The sequence below is a fragment of the Rhinoraja longicauda genome, chromosome 31, assembly GCF_053455715.1.
Source record: "Rhinoraja longicauda isolate Sanriku21f chromosome 31, sRhiLon1.1, whole genome shotgun sequence".
NCBI classification, from domain to species: domain Eukaryota; kingdom Metazoa; phylum Chordata; class Chondrichthyes; order Rajiformes; family Arhynchobatidae; genus Rhinoraja; species Rhinoraja longicauda.
Genome location: NC_135983.1, coordinates 17,454,496 through 17,477,155, shown reverse-complemented (window position 1 = coordinate 17,477,155; position 22,660 = coordinate 17,454,496). Strand labels below are relative to the sequence as shown.

Below are 22,660 nucleotides of genomic sequence, written 5' to 3'. Positions count from 1 at the left end.
AATATGTCAACAAAATGAAGTGAGGTGAATAAAGTGCATGGGAGGTGGGAGGCTCATCGGAAGCAGAAACATCACCAATATTCTGTCGGCTGTAAATTCAACTCAATTCATTGTAAATGATAATTTCCGTCATTCTATAAAATAAAAAAGCACCTACATCAATGATTATTCACTCCACCACCTTTTGGAATAAGCCAAATAATCACCAGAACATACACCAATTTATTCATACTATTTTCATTTGACAAAGAAAATAGCTTGGTAGCCACTTAAACAAAATATGAATCTTTGAGCCATTTTCCCCATATATCCCTTTTTTCCTTTAAAACCGAAGAGCTAAATCTAACTCTCTCTTGAAAACATCCAGTGAATTGGCCGCCACTGCCTTCAGTGGCAGATTAATTCCACAGATTCATAACTCTCTGGGTGAAGAAGTTTTTCCTCATCTCAGTCCTAAATGGCCTACCCCTTAATCTTAAACTGTGACCCCTGGTTCTGGACTCCACCAACATTGGGAACATTTTTTCCTGCACGTTGCCTGTCCAATCCTTTAAGAATTTTATATGTTTCTATAAGATCCCCTCTCATTCTTCTAAATTCGAGTGAATACAAGCCCAGCGGACCCATTCTTTCATATGTCATTCCCGCCATCCCGGGAATTAATCTGGTGAATTTGCGCTGCAATCCCTCAATAGCAATAATGTCCTACCTCAAATTAGAAGACCAAAATTGCACACAATACTCCAGGTACAGTCTCACCAGGGCCCTGTACAACTGCAGTAGGACCTCCTTGCTCCTAAACTCAAATTATCTCGCTATGAAGTGCCATTAGCTTTCTTCACTGCCTGCTGTACCTGCATGCTTTCTTTCAGTGACTGATGTACAAGCACACCCAGGTCTCGTTGCACCTCCCCTTTTCCTAATCTGACACCATTCAGATAATAATCTGCCTTCCTATTCTTGCCACCACAGTGGATAACCTAACATTTATCCACATTATACTGCATCTGCCCATTCACCCAACCTATCCAAGTCACCCTGCAGCCTCATAGCATCCTCATCGCAGCTCACACTCTACCCAGCTTTGTGTCATCTGCAAACTTGGAGATGTCACATTTAATTCCCTCGTCTAAATTGTTAATATATATTGTAAATAACTGGGGTCCCAGCACCGAGCCTTGCGGCACCCCACTAGTCACCCCCTGTCATTCTGAAAAGGACCCATTAATTCCTACTCTTTGCTTCCTGTCTGCCAACCAGTTCTCTATCCATGTCAATACCCTACCCCCAATACCATGTGCTCTAATTTTGCACACTAATCTCTTGTGTGGGACCTTGTCAAAGGCTTTTTAAAAGTCCAGATACACCACTTCCACTGGCTCTCCCTTATCCATAGAAACAAAGAAACATAGAAAATAGGTGCAGGAGGAGGCCATTTGGCCCTTCGAGCCAGCACCGCCATTTATTGTGATCATATCCCTTGATTCTGCTAACCCCTAGAGCTCTATCTAACTCAGGTCTGTCTAATTCAATCCATTCTACTTGTTACATCCTCAAAAAATTCCAGAAGCCCCGAGGAGCATTGTCCTGAACATGTTTCAAGCAGGTTCATTCAGCAAACAGGACATCCTTGTGGCTGAAGGAATTCCATGTTATACTGGGGTCCCTCAGTTACAGATCAGTTACAACAACCACTGCTGGAGACGCAACGCTCTGTGAAAGCCCATTGTCACCGAGGCGCATACAACATTGAACAGTGAATGCCCATTCCGACTCACCTTTCTGCATACATTTCTGATTTTATCTTCTGTTTAAAGAAAATCTATACATTGATTAGATTGAACATGAAATGCACCCTGCAATCATTGTACACACAATATCAAAAGTTATTTCCGTGTGTGGCTGTTAATAATTACAAGTAAAAGCCCATTAAATAAATGTCTTGTTATCAGGAAACAGTTTTAAAATTAACTTGCTATGTGCAAAATCGATAATTCTGTAGTGAACAGCTGTAATTCAGTGCTTGGGCCACTGCTGCTAAAGTCTTGTTGAAGTGAAGGTGGTGGTGGAACCTTGCAGGTTGGGTCAGGATCAGCATTGCCAGAGGTGGAGTTGACGAGGCTGTGAGCAGGCAATGGGTGGGAATTGGCAGTCCATGACCTAATGTTCATGGGCATGAATAAGATGTGCAGTGAGAATCAAGTAGATAACTTAGAGTATAAGAAAATAACTGCAGATGCTGGTACAAATTGATTTATTCACAAAATGCTGGAGTAACTCAGCAGGTCAGGCAGCATCTCGGGAGAGAAGGAATGGGTGATGTTTCGGGTCGAGACCCTTCTTCAGACTGATGTCAGGGGGCGGGACAAAGGAAGGATATAGGTGGAGACAGGAAGATAGAGGGAGATCTGGGAAGGAGGAGGGGAAGAGAGGGACAGAGGAACTATCTAAAGTTGGAGAAGTCGATGTTCATACCACTGGGCTGCAAACTGCCCAGGCGAAATACGAGGTGCTGTTCCTCCAATTTCCGGTGGGCCTCACTATGGCACTGGAGGAGGCCCCTGACAGAAAGGTCAGACTGGGAATGGGAGGGGGAGTTGAAGTGCTCGGCCACCAGGAGTGCTAGATAACTTAGAGTGCTACCCATAGTGCTCAGCCACCGGGAGATCAGGTTGTTTAACGCGGACCGATTAGTGCAACGCAGCCAGTCCCTGATAGCAGGGTGGGTAACCTGCGCTTCTCGGCCTTTTGGCTAAGATCAAGTGTAGTATCTGTTCTGGCACAATCTAATGTTCTTATAAGAACAGTGTAAGTATAAGAGCAGTATTTGCATTAGATCATCGACGAGGAGCGGAGGTCAGGAGCACGTGTCTGGTTTAGGGGTGGATCCATGCTGGTTGGGTAACCAACCTAACACCCTTATCCAGGTGGGATGGCAGTAGCAAGTGGAGCTGGAGGGCAGGGTATCCGGAATACCCTGCGTGTATCGGTGAAGGACCTCAAGGAGGGGAACCCTTTCTCAAGGGATCTCTTCATCAAGAAGGTGCTGCTGGAGGCCTGTGGTTTCAAAGCCGGGGACATCTTCTGCCTCCAGGACTTCCCAGGTAACGGATATTTCGACGTTACCTTCCAGAACCCGTCGGGATGGCAGAAGTTGCTGCAGGACTTCCGGGAGAAGGGGGATGAAGCCCCGCTGTCGCTCCTGAAGGTGCAGCCGCTCTTCACCCTCCCCACCCAGAGGGAACGGATGATCACGGTGCACATGTTTAACCCACATGTGCCCGTCGTGGATGTCCTCACCTTCCTTGCGCGCTACGTCGAAGGGGCCGGAAACTGCGTGGACATCAAGGACTTGTTCGGGATCTGGACGAGCAAGAGGCAGGTAAAGGTGAAGCTGAGGGTGGACGGGAAGGGATTCATTGTCCACCCTCCCTAGGTGTTCGCTATCGGAGGGAACCGGGGCTACATGACGTACGTGGGGCAGCCCAGGGTGTGCAGGAAATGCAACAAACCTGGGCACGTGGCGGCAGAATGCAGGACAGTCGTCTGCAGAAACTGCAAGTTAGAAGGCCACGAGACAAGGGATTGTAAAGAGAGTAAGAGCTGCAACCTGTGTGGGGAGGCAGGCCACCTTTACAGGGCCTGCCCTAAAAGAGCAAGCACTTATGCACAGGCGATAAGAGGGGCCGCTGCCAGCACCCCCAGGGTGGACGAGACGCCTCCTACCACGGAAAAAGTCCAAAAAGGAAAGGAGAGCAGGGGCGAGGACAACGCGACCACCAGGAGCCCCCAACCGCAGGACAGAGCCCCCCAGGCCCCCGCCCACGAGGGTGAGTCGATGGAAGAGGGGGAACAGGAAGAGGAGGAATGGAAGGTGGTACAGTCGAGGAAAACATTGAAGGCTGTGCGCACGGAGAAAAAGACGGAGGGGGCAAGCAAGTCCCAAAAAAGAGTCCTCTCCCAGGACGAGGCCAGCAGCCTCTCCGCATCGGAGGATGAGACGACCAGGAAGAGCCGACAACGGAGGCAGAGGCAGAGGAAGAAAACGGGGGAGGAGGAAGGTAAGAGAAAGAACATGTCTGTTGCCCCCCAGCCCCAGGAGACTGGGAGCAGTGCCAATGGGCCCCAGCCCCAGGAGACCGTGAGCGGCACAACGGCCAATGGGCCCCTGCTCCGGGAGACCGTGAGCGGCACAACGGCCAATGGGCCCCTGCTCCGGGAGACCGGGAGCGGCACAATGGCCAATGGGCCCCAGCTCCGGGAGACCGGGAGCAGTGCAGTGGCCAATGGGCCCCAGCTCCGGGAGACCGGGAGTAGTGCAGTGGCCAATGGGCCCCAGCTCCAGGACACTGGGAGCAGCGCAGTGGCTTCGCCAGAAAATACACCCTGTGCTGAGGAAGCCACCAACCTGTACCACTACCTGTGCGACAAAAATGTGCAGGAACTGAGCCAGATGATTGGCATGCGGGAGGATCGCCTGGGACTCTAAAGGACAATGGAGCTGAAACTGGCATCCTTAAACGTGCGCAGTGTGAAGAGCACTGTGCGATGTGTATCCGCCTTGCAGTACCTGGCCAAGGTAAAGGCGGATGTGACTTTTTTACAGGAGTGCGGGCTGCCACACCTTCGCTGCTATCGGAGGTGGTCGCGATGGTGGCCCCACGGACTGTCGGTATGGTCGGGGGGAAATGATTGTCGTGCGTCCGGTCTGGGGATCTTGCTGCGGGGAGGGGGCTTCACCATCACTGAGGTAAGGGAGGTGGTGGGGGGTCGTCTCTTGGTGGTGGATGTAATGTACCGTGGTTCTCCGCTCCGGCTGATTAATGTGTATGCCTCACCCAGGTGGAGCGAGCGGGTGGCCGTCCTCCAGCAGCTCCCACCGCTGCTGGCCACGTCTAGACCGCTCGTTCTGGCCGGTGACTTCAACTGCATCATCGATGCGGCTGGACTATCCGGCAGTGCCAACCACAGACAGGACGGCACCTCCAAACTCCTGGTGGAAACGGTCAAAGATGCAAAGCTGCGCGACGCCTTCAGTGACCCTGCAGGCGGAGTCCAGCCACGGTTCACCTGGTCAGGACCAAACGGTTCAGCCCAGTCCCGGATAGACTTCCTCTTCACATCGAGGGCCGTCACGGTCAGACACACCGACCTCGCCCCGGTGTTCTTCTCTGACCACTGCCTCCTTCAGGCCACCTGTCACCTACAGGAGGACCGGAAGGCGGGCAGAGGGACGTGGAAGCTAAACGTGGAGCTGTTGACCCCGGAGAACGTTAAGGAGCTAAAGAGGGACTACGCATGTTGGAGAACTGTGAGGCCCCTCTTTGACTCCCAGACACTCTGGTGGGAGGCAACAAAGGAGAACATCAAGAAGTTCTTCGTCTCCAAAGGTGTTCAGAGAGCAAGACAGGGTAAGAGGGAACTGTGTCAACTCCAGACAGATTTGCAGCAGCTACTCCTTCTGCAGAGGAGAGGGGTGGATGTGAGGGAGGAACTGAGAGAGTTGAAGGGTCGGCAAGCTCGGCTCTTTACCTCTGAATCCTCCAAGATCATCTTCCGGTCCAGGGTCCGCCATGTTGAGCAGGATGAGACGTGCTCACGTTACTTCTTCCATAAGGTTCACAGGGGGAGCTCTGTGATCAAAAGCCTTAGGGAGGAGGACGGCTCGGTAACATCCTCGCAGACAGACATGCTCAAGATCTGCAGATCCTTTTATAAGGATCTGTACGATGTAAAGACCACAGACAGCACCGCCTCCCAGAACTTCCTGTCCTCCATCACGGAAGTCTTGGACGACAGCAAGCGGGAGAGTCTGGACCAACCACTGACCCTGGAGGAGCTGACTGGCTCCATCCGTTCCTTTGACTCGAGTAAAACTCCCGGAGGCGATGGCTTACCGGCAGAGTTGTACTCGGCTCTGTGGGACTGGGTGGGCCCGGACCTGCTGGAAGTGTACAACGATATACTTCTAGCAGGCAGCATGTCAGACTCTATGAGAAAGGGCAACATCACCCTGATCTACAAGCAGAAGGGGGAGATGAATGACTTAAGGAATTGGAGACCCATCACATTGTTGAATGTAGACTACAAGATCCTGTCTAAGGCCATCGCCAACCGGGTCAAGTCTGCTCTGGGACAGGTGATCCACCCGGACCAAACCTGTGCTGTACCTGGCAGGAAAATCTCAGACAGCCTGGTGCTGCTGAGAGATACCATTGCCTACGTGCAGGACAGACGGGTGGATGCCTGCCTGGTCAGCGTGGACCAGGAGAAGGCCTTCGACAGGATATCGCACACGTACATGAGGGACGTGCTCTCCAAAATGGGCTTTGGGGAGGGAATCAGGAAGTGGATACAACTGCTCTACTCTGATATCTGTAGTGCAGTCCAAATTAATGGGTGGGAATCAGACAGCTTCCCCGTCAGGTCTGGAGTCAGGCAGGGTTGCCCTCTTTCCCCTGTCTTGTTCGTCTGTTGCATTGAACCCTTTGCCGAATCCATCAGGAAGGATGCGAGCATAAGAGGAGTGACACTGCCAGGCAGTGGGGGCACTCAGGTCAAGGCCTCCCTGTACATGGACGATGTCGCCGTCTTCTGCTCGGATCCAGGGTCGGTCCGCAGACTGATCAGCGTCTGCGACCAGTTTGAGTTGGCCACGGGGGCCAGGGTAAACCGCAGGAAGAGCGAGGCCATGCTCTTTGGCAACTGGCCCGACCGATCTTCCATCCCCTTCACCATCAAGCCTGACTTCCTGAAGGTGCTGGGGATCTGGTTCGGGAAGGCTGAGACATGTAACAAAAATTGGCTGGAGTGGATAGCCAAGGTGGGGAAGAAGCTGGAGCTGTGGAAGCAGCGCTCCCTCTCCATCACGGGGAAAAACCTGGTCATCAGGTGTGAGGTGCTCTCGGGGCTGCTGTACTTGGCGCAAGTGTGGCCCGTCCCTCCCTCCTACGCCACGGGGATCACCCGGGCCATTTTCCGTTTCATCTGGGGGTCGGCGATGGACCGGGTGCGACGAGCCACAATGCACAAGTCGGCAGACAACGGGGGTAAAGGCGTGCCCAACGTCGCCCTCATTCTGATGGCCACTTTCGTGTGTGGCTGCATCAGGCGGAGCATAGAGCCAAGGCACGTGGGCACCAAATGCCACTACCTGCTGAGGTTCTACCTGTCCCCGGTGTTGCGAAGGATGGGCCTGGCGCAGATGCCGCGCAATGTGCCAGTCAGCTGGACATTGCCGAACCATCTGTCGTTTGTGGACAGGTTCTTCCGGACCAACACCTTTGACCACAAGTCCATCGGGCAGTGGTCAGCACGGAACGTCCTGCAGGCACTGCAGGGGAATGACTCCATGGATCCTGTGGCGTGGTTCCCAGAACAGACAGCCCAGCTTGTCTGGCAAAATGCCTCATCGCCAGTACTCACCAACAAGCACCAAGACCTGGCTTGGCTGGCGGTGAGGGGAGCCCTCCCAGTCAGATCCTTCCTGCACCGCCGGAACCTCACTACCAGCGCACGCTGCCCTCGGGACGGCTGCTACGGAGAGGAAACGGTGGCCCACCTCTTCAAAGAGTGTGGATTTGCCAGGAGAGTCTGGAGAGGTCTGCAGGGGTCCCTGTCACGATTCATTCCGAGCAGCTCCGTCACAGAGGACTCTGTGCTCTACGGACTGTTCCCAGGGACGCATTCCGAGACTGACATCGAGTGCTGCTGGAAGGTCATCAACTCGGTGAAAGACGCTCTTTGGTCTGCCCGATCCTTGTTGACCTCCCAGCGGAGCGAGCTGTCCGTCAAGGAATGTTGCCGACTGGCCCACTGCAGACTGCAGGAGTACGTGCTGAGGGACGCTCTGAAGCTTGGTGCAGCCAACGCCAAGGCCCTGTGGGGGAGGACCACAGTCTAGGGTCCTTCCGCTGCTGGACATGGGGGGCAGGGTGTGGTGGAGAGAGACGCCCCTCCAAATAAGGGATATGTATGTAAATGTATGTAAATGTCTAAGTAAATGCCTGTATTGAATATGTAACCTCCGGAAATGTCGGATGGGTTTGTTTAAAAATGATGTTTTGTAAATGATATTTATAACTTGAATAAAGTATTTTTTGATAAAAAAAAAAAAAAGAAAAAAAAAAAAAAGAATAAATAAAAAAAAAAAAAAAAGAGTGCTACCCATAGGTGTTACTTTAAGCTTGGAGACCTGGAACCATATAGCATTTGCAGTCACAATTCTTTTGGGATAAAATTCTATTGTTGTATTTCATGATAGGCCAATGCATTTTCGTTTTAGTGTTTCTAATACCAGAAGAGTTTACTTACATCTCAACAACAGGAGGTGAACACAGTACTGCAGGTGTGGTCTAACTAGAACACTCTAAAATTAGAATGTAGCTTTTTTCATTCTATATTCCACAGTCGGACTATTGTATAAAGGACAGACATGACTTCTCTCCATGCCTATTTAGTATCTTATTTTCAGTGGGAGAAGACTGACATGAACCTTTCCATTTCCATATGCAGCATGAATATAAAGATTTCCACTTCAGATAAACACAATGATCCACAAAGTTGCTTATGTCACAGTTCTAAATTCATTGTTTCAGTTTCTCAAAGTTGCATAAATATTTTCAGCAGCCTTGTCTAATTGGGCTTGCAAGTCCTAATGGCAGAACATTATAAGCGTTGCAAATTAAGTTTAACTTTTAGCAAACTACAAAATGATAACCACCAGTAACTCAGCTTTAAACAATATTGTTGTCTGACAACAAATCACTGACTAATTAGACTCAACATGTAGAAAAGCATTGGAACAGTCTTGATCTCCAAAATTATTTACCATAAAATTATATCAAATCAAGCTGTAATTGGTGAGGAAATAAATGATTCATGCCACAAGTATAGTCAGTTCCAAACTTCCCAGGGTTATGAGGAATTGGATCTATTTCATCAATGAACTGCAATGCACATGGGCCAGTCAAATTAATGTCTATTTTGAACAATTGCATAAATTAATTGAAAGGAAAATAATAATCACAGAGGGGAAAAAAGCAAAGTATCATAATTGCAGAAGACGCACAAGTCTGAGTAGGTGGGACCAGCAATTCAACTAGAGTCATCCATTTGCTTTTTCCGCATTATTTCATATTCTTCACCTTCCAACAAATCTCTAGACTAGATTTTTATATTGATTCATGACACATTTGGGTCAAATTAACTGAAAAATCAGGGCTCATTGTTTTATAATGACTACTTGAGATAATGAATGTTCTAACAATCCTCTGATGAAAGCAATGTCATTGCACTCCCACTTCACTCACTATCAAGTTCATTCGACGTTACATTTTATTGATCATCTCGCCAGTGGAGCCAATCTTTCATTAAGGAACAATGCAGGCATTTTTGTAGTTTTGAATCCACTTTTATCATCTCAGTTGGAGAGAAAAGGCCAATATTCAGTCTTTGTTCAAAACTTCTCAGTGCTCTTATAATAATTGTGAGGTTTTGATGTACCCTTTCCTTACCGCTGATATGTTCCTCAGTATGCCAGACTTGCTCGTGGTATTTTGAACATGGCCTAATCAAAGTCCCATTCAAACATTACTTCCTCATATACAGACACAACATGCTGGAGTAACTCAGTGGGACAGGCAGCATCTCTGGAGAGAAGGAATGGGTGACGTTTTGGGACGAGACCCTTCTTCAGACTGAGAGTCGGGGAGAGGGAGTCTAGAGATATTGAAGGGAAAGGTTCTGTAGTTCCTTCCTATACATTACTTCCTAATACCTATATTTGATGTCTCTATATTTGATGTCTCTATATACATATATCTCTATATGCATCAATATGATCAGCCATGATCATATTGAATGGCGGTGCAGGCTCGAAGGGCTGAATGGCCTACTCCTGCACCTATTTTCTATGTTTCTATATCCAAAAATCACCCAGAGCTGCTTTATGAATTTGTTCATTACTGTACATTGTTCACAATAGCTTTAAGTTGAGAGGGGCAAAGTTTAAAGGAGCTTGCAGATCCAGTTTGTTTTTTTACACAGAGGGTGGTGGGCACCTAGGTTGGAGGTACAATAGTGGCGTTTAAGATGCTTTTAGATAGGCACATGGATATGCAGGGAATGGAACGATATAGTTCATACGCAGGCAGATGAGATTAGTTAAACTATGCATCATGTGTAGGCACAGAGGACCTGTTCCTATGCTGTACTGTTCTATGTTATATATTCCAATCTAAACTATCTAAAGATCAGGATCAGGTGCAGGCTGAGGGGATTAGTTTAACTATGCATCATGTTTGGCACAGACATTGTGGTCGAAGGGCCTATTCCTGTGCTGTACCTTTCTATGTTTACGTTCTACTTTCCAATCTCGACTGTCTGTGCGCTGCAGATCAATCTGTTCCTCCATCGGTATGTCTGAAGAACGATCTTCAGCACGGTGGCGCAGCGGTAGAGTCGCTGCCTTACAGCGAATGCAGCGCCGGAGACTCAGGTTCGATTCTGACTATGGGCGCCGTCTGTACGGAGTTTGTACGTTCTCCCCGTGACCTGCGTGGGTTTTCTCCTAGATCTTCGGTTTCCTCCCACACTCCAAAGACGTACAGGTATGTAGGTTAATTGGCTGGGCAAATGTTTAAAAAAATTGTCCCTAGTGGGTGTGGGATAGTGTTGGTGTGCGGGGATCGCTAGGCAGCGTGGACCCGGTGGGCCGAAGGGCCTGTTTCTGCGCTGTATCTCTAAATCTAAAAAATCTCAACCTGAAACATCACCTATTCCTTTTCTCTAGAGATGCTGTCTGACCCGCTGAGTTACTCCAGCTTTTTGTGTCTATCTTCTGTATAAATCTTGGGTTGGGGCTATGTCCTTTTACTGTTGTTTTCCTCCCGCAATTGCCATTTGCATTTCTTTACAAAGGAGTTTGCGACCGATGAATCTTTTTAACATTAGTCTCGCAGGAGAAGCCAACAAAATTGCAAATTTACACCCACGCTTCACATCTTTACCTGTTTCGCATGATTTGTTTCCCTTGTCCACAATGCTTTTTTTTAATGTATACGGTCAGTTTTTTTTCGTAATGTGCTGTCCTTTACATCATTCGTCAAAGCCAATGGCCCAAATCAACTGAGCAACACCTGACTGTTCCCCAGAGAACCGCTGATGAACAGCACCTGCTTGAATCAGCATGTTCCCGACTTCCACGCCGATGCATTGGGAACATCGATCTCAGCAATGAGTCGGAGGTCAGACACTAATATACCTGACCCCTAACTTTCACACCATCTATTGTACCGTTACTGGACTCACTACCGTGCTTCGTTGTGCTAAACCAAGGGCCCGGATTCACTTATATCTGCCCCCTGAGCTTTACGCCCCATTTATGGAACCATTCCATCTATTTGCAATGGTCACTGATCAGGAACAGAAAGGTAAGCACATGTGAGTGAATTTATCTCGTGTGTTATTGAAGATTCAAGATTCAAGATATCTTTATTTGTCATCCAAAAAACAAGTTTTTTTGATGAAATTTAGTCACCCATAGTCCAACAATAAAAGCAATAAAATAAGCAAATTACACAACCCCAACCAACACACAAACAAAGAAACATCCATCACAGTGAGTCTCCTCCAGTCCCCTCCTCACTGTGTTGGAAGGCCACAATGTCTTTTCCCTTCCCCTGCTGTCCTCATGTTTGTATATAATGTTCGTTTTAATTACATTTAAATCAGTAAAAAGTTTAAGCAAATTTATTGCCTTCCATTTTAAATATATGTTTTAACTTGCTCATCATCTGAAAAGATCTTGGGTGATGCCACAAGATCTAACACTTGTATTGTTCTGCCCTGGGCCCAGCACAGAGATGTATAAGCCTTCACCTCTAATTTGATGGAAGCTTAAAGAGATTCAGCATATCATTGAATACGTTAACAAACATCTACTGAAGTACTGCATAAAATACCGTGACTGGTTGCATCATGGCCTGGTATTGGTAATTCCAGCACACAGGAACGCAAGAGGCTGCAGAGAGCAGTGAATCAGCCCGGTCCATCATGGGCACCATTGCCTCCATCAAAAGCAGTTATATGAGGAGCTGCCTCACGAAGGTGGCATCTGTTATCAAGAATTCCACCATCCAGGCCATGCCCTCTTCTCAAAGCTGCCATCCCTCAGGAGGTACAGAAGCCAAAAGCTCCACAGCATCAGGTTCTTTCCTACAACCATCAGATTCTTGAACCAATTTGCACAACCTCCTTTGACAATGGAACAGTGCGGCCCATATACTTGAGCTTTTTTAATTGTCCTTTGCACTCATGTCTTTTTCTTCTTTTTAATGCCTTGCAGAATTTATGTCTCCTTCATGTTTTGTGTATTGACCGAGTCTATGTTCCTGTGATACAATTGTGCCCCTTTGTAAGCTGCTCCACTTTGCACTAAGGCCCTTGGGTCAAGGAATAAAGCTGGGTTTGATTCACAGGACCGCGTAAGGACAATGCAGGGGTAACAGGTTGGGGGTTGGGATGGTAAATATGGACTGTCACTGCAAGCACTTTGAGCAAGACTTAAAATTGAAAAAACACTTTAATGCGAGATGGAAATAGAGCAAATTAACAGATGCTGAGAGCTGAATTGTCAAGTTCATGCCCCTTTCACTAACCAGTCCATCTTTGTAATTTCTTGCCTTCATCTTCACAGCGCACTGCTCTCTAAATTGGTATAATTAGCAAACCTTAAAGTCATTAGTTTTGCACGCATGTCCAAGTCATTTGAATAAATGGAAAATTTAAGAGATAGCAACACAAATCTCTGGGGCACGTCAAACTCCTACCAAAAGAATGACTGGATATTCTTTCTGTGCATGTGCATTAATTTACATTTTAATTTTCTTATGTGCTACCTTATTAAATGCCTCAGAAAATTAATTTATAAGATATTGAGCCCATCTTGTCTCCTCTGTTTCTGGGCTTGCCATTAGAAAATATGAGTTGGCTTGGTTAGATAAAGCACCTCTGTTCTACACGAGTTCTTTGCGAGTGTTCCTAATTAGTCTGAATCATCCTTCTCCTTTTGAACAGATATGTAGTACCGCAAATCACAAAACCAGATGGTGACCGCTGCTCTACATTTCTTATTTAGACTTCTAACTCTCCCACTTTGTTTCTTTTCTCTACCATTCAGCTTCCTTCTACAATTCCCACTTCACTCATCAAAAGGCTTTTTTCAAAGTTTAATTTTTGCCCCAATCTCTCTCTCTCTAATCAAATGTTTATCTTTGATGTACCACTATCCAGAATCTTTTTTGATGGTCTTATGCATTTCATATCTTCGCTCGTCTATTGTTTGATATAATATTTCTTTGACCTCAGCTGGGGTGCCAATCATCGAGCTGAAAGTAACTGATTTGCTGCCCAAAATCTTCTCTTGGTCTCTGCTTTCTCCATATCCAAAATGGCGGCGCTGCCATAGCAGCTGCGGCTTACCTGCGGTCCATTTGTCTTTGTGTTTTTGTTGTTTTTTTTGTCTTAATTGTAGTTGTGATGTGGTATTTTTGTGTTTGTGTACTATGTGTGTATGTGGGGGGAACTGTAAAATTGTAAATAGGTGTCCCTTCCGAACGGAGACCCGACCTTTGTTTTCTGGGCCGTGTCTCCGTTCCTGCTGCGGACTACCATCGGCCCAACTCCTGGAGCTGGCTGCCTCCAGAGCTCTGGTTCGCAGAGCCCGCGGATCGGACTTACCATCACCGGAGCCGGCCGTCCTCGGAGGCTGCGGGAGCGGCTGCGACTTGCCTTAGGCTCGGGCCGCGTGGATGCCGACATCGGGAGCTCCGGCAGCGGCAGCGGGTTCGCCCGCCCCGGATCGCGGGGCTTGGGTCGCGGACATTTCACCGTCTGGTGCGGCCTAAGATATGCCGCGGGATATTTCTCTGCTGGGCGGGGGCTTCAATGTCGGGAGCCACGACCGCCCCGACGTGCAGCAACAGCGGCAGCAGCAGCGTGTTCGCCCGCCCCGGATCGGACTTATCATCGGCGGAGCCGGCCGTTTTCGGAGGCTGCGGGAGTGGCTGGGACTCGCCTTAGGCTCGGCCCACTGCGGACCGTCCGGCGCGGCCTGCAACTACAACAGCCTGACTGCGGGAGAAGACGGCAGGAGAAGGGAAAGACATTGTGGCCTTCCATCACAGTGAGGAGAGGACTGGAGGAGACTCACTGTGATGGATGTTTCTTTGATGGATGTTTCTTTTTTTGTGTGTTTTTGGGGTTGTGTAATTTTAATGCCTATTTAATGCTTTTATTGTTGGACTGTGGGTGACTGAATTTCGTCCAATATTGGATGACAAATAAAGCTATCTTGAATCTTGAATCTTGAATCCAGCACTGGTGTGAATTTGATCAAGTTATCTTCACTATTTCCAAAATTGCCCTTGCTTCAGTTTCTCAGGATCACTAATTTAATCAGATCAAATTTAACAATAATTTGCAATATAGAACATCTAAAGATGCTTTACAGAAGTGTTCTTGGATATTATTTTGATACTGAGCCACATAAGCAGATCCCGCACCATAGAAAGGTGTGAGTTCTGCTCATGTGGCTCAATAAACATTCCAATAAATGTTTAAGTTTCTTTAGTTTAGAGATACAGTCCGTGCACCCAGTGATCCCTGCATACTAGCACAATCCTACACACTAGGGACAATTTTACCAGAGAATTAACCTACAAACCTGTACGTCTTTGGAGTGTGGGAGGAAACCGGAGCTCCCGTAGAAAACTCCCGTTGATATGTGGAGAACGCAGAAACTCTGTCCAGACAGCATCCGCAGTCAGGATCGAACCTGGGTCTCTGGAGCTGTCAGACAGCAACTCTACCGCTGCAAGGCAGCAACTCTACTGCTGCGGCACCATGCTGCCCCTGAATCTAGACCACCCGAGGATCATTAAAGCACCTGCCTAAAAATCGTACAGTAAGATTACAGCATCTGCATTCCTTGCATCTCTCAACCTTGATTTGTTCTCTACACCATCGAACACGTAACAATACAGCACGGGAAAAGGCCTTTCTGCCCTGTGAAGTGCAGTCTGTGATGAACGTGATGCTAAGATAAATATCATCTACCTGCACGTTTCAAGTCCCTTATTACTCAGTGAATTGTTCACAGTAAGGTAATCACATTATTTCTCAAGTTAAGGGGTGGAGGAGGTAGATACAATAGTAGTGTTTGAGGAGGTTTTAAATATGCACATAGGTACAGGGAATTGAAGGATAAGGAAAGAAACAGATTTAGTTTTAGAGATACAACATGGAAATACGCTCTTCGGCCCACCAAATCCACATCAAGCAACAATCCCCCATTCACACTAGTTCCATGTTTTTCCACTTTCACACCCACATCTTACACGTGGGTGGGGGGGGAATTTACAGATGTCGTTTACCTTGTAAAACCACTCGTCTTTTGGGATGTGGGAGGAATGTGGTGCAGCCAAAGGAAGCCCATGTGGTCACAGGGAAAATGTGCAAACACCACACAGATAGCACCAGGGCCGTCTTAACGCATGGGCCTGATGGGCCCCATGCTGATCTGTGTATGTTAAGTGACTTGCAATAAATAAATACTACTTTAAAAATGTAGGTTCAATAAGTGCTTTTTTCACAACAGTTTCGGTCCCTAAGTGTTTTTTCGCAACATTTTCCATCCCTAAGTGCTTCTCACAGCGATCTGTTTCGCAACAATTAGCTCCCTAAGTGCTTTGCTTTTAAGAAATGCCGCAAATGCTTGTTATAATAAGAAATTCGTAGTAATTTCATACTGTGACATCTAATCTGTATGGCTTACTGAGTATTATTGTGTTTTTCAAGCCTCGTGTATTGTTCAAATGTTTATCATGTTGATTAGTTGTTGCTGTACAGCATGTTTTTAATGTTTCAACACCGATTTTGTTGGAAGTGCCAATAAAATAAATATATGTTTAATTTTATCAACCATTTACATTTTTATTCCTGTGAGTAGTTGTCGTAGGGGCCCCAGTGCACTGCTTTGCCCGGGGCCCATAATGCTGTAAAGACGGCCCTGGATAGCACCTGAGGTTAGGAACGAACCCAGGTCTCTGGCACTGTGAGGTTGTGGCTGTGAGGTTACTGTGTCACCCAAATTAGTAGCAGTTAAAGCCAATTATTGAGGGATGAGTAATTTACCACCATCAATGCAGATAAATTGGTCAATACAGAGAAAATAAGCATCAGAAGCACTATCTGAACAAATACACAGTACTTTAAAGTTTTTTTTATACTGACATGATTATATTGACCTTTTGGTTGAAGCTCTCACTTAAAAACACAGATGGATGCAACAGAAAGAATACAATAGGATTGTTATTCTGGAAAGATGAAATCAAATGGACTGAGGGGACATTGGTATCATTCAAGTCACAAACTCAGGGGTCAGTTGGAGGTTACAAAGAGGGCTGAGGGAAATAAATTGCTATTCAACAGTGCAAGCAAGAAAGGAGACCGTTCCAATCTCAGGTGCAGTGGAGGAACTCAAGGAGGAACTCAAGCACTTTGAGATTCATGATATTCGTTTGCTTCTGTGTTTGAATGTGCTTGGGGATCTACAGTTTTATAAAACCGCTTGCCCACAATCCCAGGGATTGAATTGAATTGATTGAAAGATACAGCAAGGAAACAGGCCCTTCGGCCCACTGAGTCCATGCCGACCATCAATCGTCTGTTCACAATATTCTATGTTATCCCACTTTCTCATCTACTCCATCCAGACTGGGGGGCAATTTACAGAGACCTATTAACCTACAAACCCCCACGTTTTTGGGAAGTGTGGGGGGGGGGAACCACAGCAGTCAGAGGAAACACACGCAGTGACAAGGAGAACGCAAAAACTCCACACAGACAGCACCCGAGGTCAGGATGGAACCTGGGTCTCTGGTATTGTGAGGCAGTGGCTCCACTAGCTGTGCCACTGTGCTGAGGTCAGCTACACCAAACACAAGCACAAACAGGAATATCTAATGACTCAGTCAACAATTATCGGTTCAAATTCATCTTTAAGGTAGCTAACTCACTCGGGGGTAGGTAAGCTCTCATCATCAGACGGATTGGCCTCATCTTCCGACTGGTCGCTTAAGAGATCGCAGGGCAGAATGGCAGAAGTGTCTGCGACTTCCAGGACGGGTGCAATGCTGGGCCTTCGACCTCCAGCCCCATTCTCCGTAGGCAGAGTCAAAGTGGTGCCACTGGATGGGCGGCAATCTGTGTTCTGTAGGTCCATGGCAACTGTGCCTAGAAAGAAAACGACAGTAGGGTCAAACATTGAGGCAACTAAATGCGGTTAAGTTAACCATTTCAAGTACAGTTCATGACGTACAGTGAAGTTAATCATTCCAGGTACAGTCATGGGCTAGGCTACCAACCTCAACTCAAGGCAGAGGTGACCACAACTGCACCACCTCCCTTCTCCTCAAATAAATAAGGCTTTATTTATTCAAGCGTCCCCAGTGGCCCGGTCGCTAACAAATGTTTTGATTGTGTGCGAGGCACTACAGAGTTCAGCAACTGTTGCTGAAAAGGCCATTGTCCACTTTTGCTGATGCAGGTGTGATGGCTTAGAGCAAGGTTTAGTGGAGGCAATATTAGGTGCACAACCAGATAGGGATGGGGAGAGGGTCTGGATGTCCTGCAGGTGGCAGGGAAAGATTCAGGGGTGAATTCAGGACACCCTGCGAGCATTCGTGGCTCTTGTTTAAATCAGGGGCTCGGGGCCAAAGGGAGTGTGGGAGTTCAGACTGCTTGGGGGGAGATCAGGGGCTCAGGATGAGATTGCAGTGTTGGGTCGAGTGAGGGACACAGCAAAGATGGGATATAAAGGATCGACTTTTTATGGGACTTATCTAACCAGAATCCAAACTCAGCACTGCACTCTAGAGAAAAGTGTACAGAGAAGCTGTCTGACCTGCTGAGTTACTCCAGCACTTTGTGTCTATTTTTGATACTGCCCTGTGAAGATTTAGTTAGCCCGGAAAAGTGCAGCAGAGGTGGTTCCTGGACCAATTTGTGCCGATCTACCCCTAACAGCAGAGTCACTAGAATGATGCAATTTGACGCAGCTCACACCCAGAATTTAACACATGTTAAATTCCACTATTTCTATGGGGTTTTTGCTACATATAAGTTTGTATTCTAGGAAATATGAACCCTGATCCATTTCAATCGTTTTGATAAAATGTGTAAAGAAAATCGTCTGAAAAAGCGTATCAACTGATCAGGTAGGATGAGTGAAGTGCTCTGAAAGGAAGCATGCAGGTGCAGCAGGCAGTGAAGAAAGCCAATGGAATGTTGGCCTTCATAACAAGAGGAGTTGAGTATAGGAGCAAAGAGGTCCTTCTGCAGTTGTACAGGGCCCTAGTGAGACCGCACCTGGAGTACTGTGTGCAGTTTTGGTCTCCAAATTTGAGGAAGGATATTCTTGCTATTGAGGGCGTGCAGCGTAGGTTTACTAGGTTGATTCCCGGAATGGCGGGACTGTCGTATGTTGAAAGACTGGAGCGACTAGGTTTGTATACACTGGAATTTAGAAGGATGAGAGGGGATCTTATCGAAACGTATAAAATTATTAAGGGGTTGGACACGTTAGAGGCAGGAAACATGTTCCCAATGTTGGGGGAGTCCAGAACCAGGGGCCACAGTTTAAGAATAAGGGGTAGGTCATTTAGAACAGAGATGAGGAAAAACTTTTTTAGTCAGAAAGTTGTGAATCTGTGGAATTCTCTGCCTCAGAGGGCAGTGGAGGCCAATTCTCTGAATACATTCAAGAGAGAGCTAGATAGAGCTCTTAAGGATAGCGGAGTCAGGGGGTATGGGGAGAAGGCAGGAACGGGGTACTGATTGAGAATGATCAACCATGATCACATTGAATGGCGGTGCTGGCTCGAGGGGCCGAATGGCCTTCTCCTACACCTATTGTCTATTGTCTCACAGTCTGTTTCCATGAAGTGCTCTTGTTATATCTACTTTCTCAGATCGTGTGAGCTGGTAACGGTTCTCCTGATGCTCTGAGCTGACTTCGTCATCCCTTTATCACTCCACCCTTTGCCTTGGATTATCATCTGTTTTGTCACTCAGTTACGATCACTGTCTAACTTATCACAGACATAGAAATAGGATTTGTAAAAGAACTGCAGCCGTTTCTTAATGTGCAAATCTCACGTAAAACACAAAATTCGCCCCGTGCTCACTTCCAGTTGAGGTCCGTTAGGGAATTTGGACCAAGCATTTCCTGTTTCGATTCATCCAAAACTTCCATTGTATTTTGTGCACTTAATAATATCATCAACGTGCACAGAACTCATGAAAACATTTGTAAAGAAACTGGATGAAAATGGTGTGGCATTTTGTTTTCCACTCGCAATAAGGAGCAAAACACACTGGGATAGAAGTTAGAGAGGCTGAGATCTCCCTGCCTGGATACGTTTTCATTCCAACAGTGGTAGATAGCGAGTGGATAGATGGAAGCATCGGTGCAGAGTTGTCAGGGTTTGCTTCGACTGGTGATCTCAATGGCCATTCTGAGAGTGGCCTCTTGGGCACACATTGGGCAACTCGGGCATGTATCTCCCTTGGTCTGATGAAGGGTCTCGACCTGAAACGTCACCCATTCCTTCTCCCCAGAGATGCTGCCTGACCCGCTGAGTTACTCCAGCATTTTGTGTCTCCCTTGGGAGATCGATTGATTGAAAGATACAGCTTGTAAAACAGAGTCCACATTGACCATCGATCACCCGGTTCTATGTTACCCCACTTTCGTATCTACTCCATGCACACTAGGGGCAATTTACAGAGGCCAATTAATTAACTTACAAACCTGTGTGACTTTGGGATGTGGGAGAAAACTGGAGAACCCGAAGGAAACACACATGATCGCAGAGAGAAGGTGCAAACTCCACAGAGAAAACACCCGAGGTCAGGATCGAACCTGGGTCTCTGTGAGGCAGCAACTCTATCAACGTGGAGTAACATTTCACCCATTCCCCACCACATCCCCAAAGCGCACAGTCAGTGTTCTGTTGCTTTTAAAAGGGAGAAAGAACAATAACAATCTCTTAAAGTAAAGAAGTCCCACTTTCACAATCTCTTTGATGACCTATGGTTTGGTATTAATAACAGTGCTTTTTTGGCGATGGTATGTGCCGGTACACTTTGTCGTTGACAATAAAGCACTGATTGGTACCATACATGAAACATGTTTAGCAGACCACATTAAGGGGGGACTCCAATTTTAAGGACTGATCAAATTGTCCCCTTGTTCTTCAGCTCTGTTAAATCTCTATCTACCAGTACTCATGTACGTACGGCCTTTTACCCGAGATATAAACTCAGTTCCCCCCCCCACACAAGTGCTGCCCGACCTGCTGAGCATTTTACATTTTAAGCAGTAATAAACTTTTGGTACCGATATATACAAAAATCCTGACAAAAAGGAAATGGTAGTTTGGAAACTTGAGTCAGTAATCATTTGTGGCCAGCAAGAGTTTAATTACTATGAAGAAGTGGAGGGTTGAATTTTGAATGTGTTGTGCACTAATATGTACCCTCTATGGGTTTCCTGTGACCCTGTCAGTGAGACAATAACATTGCACGTATAGTTTAGTACTTTACTGTGCAAAATGTTACATTACAAACACTAATGTTCCCGTTACATTGCAGTAACATTACAATATTAATTTACAAAAACTTTGTAAGATTACAAGACAATAATCTTACAAATTATATTTAGTATGTAGGAAATCATTCTGCTTGTATTCCCTCTCCATATTGCACCCAATTACAGAATCACCACCTACTTTTTTCCCTCCCTGTGCTTCCTTAAAATGAGCAATATATATATATATATATATATACATATATACACACATACACACACACACATATATATATACACATGCACACACATATATATATATATATATATATACACATACACACGCACATATATATACACACACATATACACACATATACACACACGCACATACATACACACACGCACATATATACAAACACATATATATATATATATATCTCATAGTTTCAAATTCTAATGGCAGCCCAGTTTCCTGAAATATTAACATTACTTCATCTTCCTCCAGTGCTGCTTAGTCTGCTGAATATTTCTGTTCAATTTTCAGGATGTGCAATATTTTACCTATAGATTATTAGTGAGCAGCTGTAAGTCAACATTGCTTTGAGGCTCCCTTGGTGCTCAGATATTTAAAAGGCCTTTTGAGCAAAGTTGGAGTTTATTTCTAGGGAGTTTGGAATACAAAAGGTTGAGGGTCACATTGTAACTGCACAGAGCCTTGTCGATCTCCTCAACACCCTTGATAGATAACTTGGCCTTGGAAGGGGATGCGACACAGAGTTACTGGGGCAACACAACAGTTCAAGAAGTTATTTAAGGAAACACAAGAAACTGTAGATGTTAGATCCTAAGTGCTGGAGGATCTGGGGAGGGAAATGAACAGAAGATGTTACAGGCCAGAACGCTTCTTTAGATTGATGGAGTAAGGGGAAGAAAGCTTGAAAAAAAAATATTACTCCAATCAGTCTGAGGTAGGGTCCCAACACAAAATGGCGTCCGTCCATTGCCTCCACAGATGTTGCCCGACTCGTGGATTTCTCCAGCACTTTGTGTTTTGCTCAAGGTATTTCATAAGACAGACTTCACAAACTTGGCATTGCTCTTCAAGGGAGTCCAAGGGATGGTCTACTTGGCACATTTAAGATGATTGAAGATTGTGCTTGGGTAGTTGGAGACAGAAACGATTTATTTTGATGATGGAGTCCAGAAGAAGGTGGTATAATTTTAACATTAGACTGAAGCTGCTCTTCAGTGATGGCATGAAGTATATCTTTATGCAAAGGGAAATATAAATCTGTGCACTAGCTCTCAACAAGCTGTGGAGGTTGGGGAAGAGAATTAATTGATAATGTCAAACACAGTGAGATGTATCTAAACAAGGATTATATCTGTGAATCCCTCTGTGGCTCTGATTGTCTTTTGACATGGCTGAATTGAAGTTAGGCATGAGGTTTTGGAGTGTCCATTCACAGCCCTCTTAAACATTTAGAAGAAGCAGTTGCAACATATCTTCCTACTGTGCACATGTGACTCTGATATGTTCTGTACTGTTGTTTGTCACTTTAAGTGTCAAAGACAAAACAGTGTCATTTACACTTATGGGGGCATTAGTGAAACTGAAGGAAAGATAGCATTAATAAGGCAAGAGACCAAAAGCAATGATTTGACTTTATAAAGTGCCTTTTAACATAATAGTGTCTCAAGTCATCTCATACAAGCATTAGCACAAAAAATGTGTCACGTAGGTAGTAGTCTGGGCTTCAGACGTAGGTTAATGTCTGTCCCTTGTGATGAAAGGGTCTCCACCTGAAACATCTTCTGTCCATTCTCTCCACAGAATGTGCCTGACCTGCTGAGGTCCCCCAGTACTTTGTAGATAGCACAAAGGGAGATTAGTTGCATGTGACCAAAAGCTTGGCCAAGGACAGGGATTTCAGGAGCATAGAAAAAAAACAAACATAGAAAATAGGTGGAGTAGGCCATTCGGCCCTTCGATCTCAGAGACAATGA

At 46.2% G+C, this 22,660-nt stretch overlaps 1 protein-coding gene and 1 pseudogene across 8 annotated transcripts in view; one reads left to right on the top strand and one right to left on the bottom strand.

Annotated features, from left to right (window-relative positions):
- Positions 1-22,660, bottom strand: part of LOC144608490 (potassium channel subfamily T member 1-like) — a 291,806-nt gene that overhangs the window by 40,090 nt on the left and 229,056 nt on the right. For all 8 annotated transcript variants that reach the window (XM_078426315.1, XM_078426319.1, XM_078426320.1 and 5 more), the window contains one exon: positions 17,079-17,295. In XM_078426315.1, coding sequence (XP_078282441.1) covers positions 17,079-17,295 — 217 coding nt within the window. The remainder of the gene's footprint in view (positions 1-17,078; positions 17,296-22,660) is intronic.
- LOC144608575 (U2 spliceosomal RNA) lies at positions 2,733-2,829 on the top strand (annotated as a pseudogene).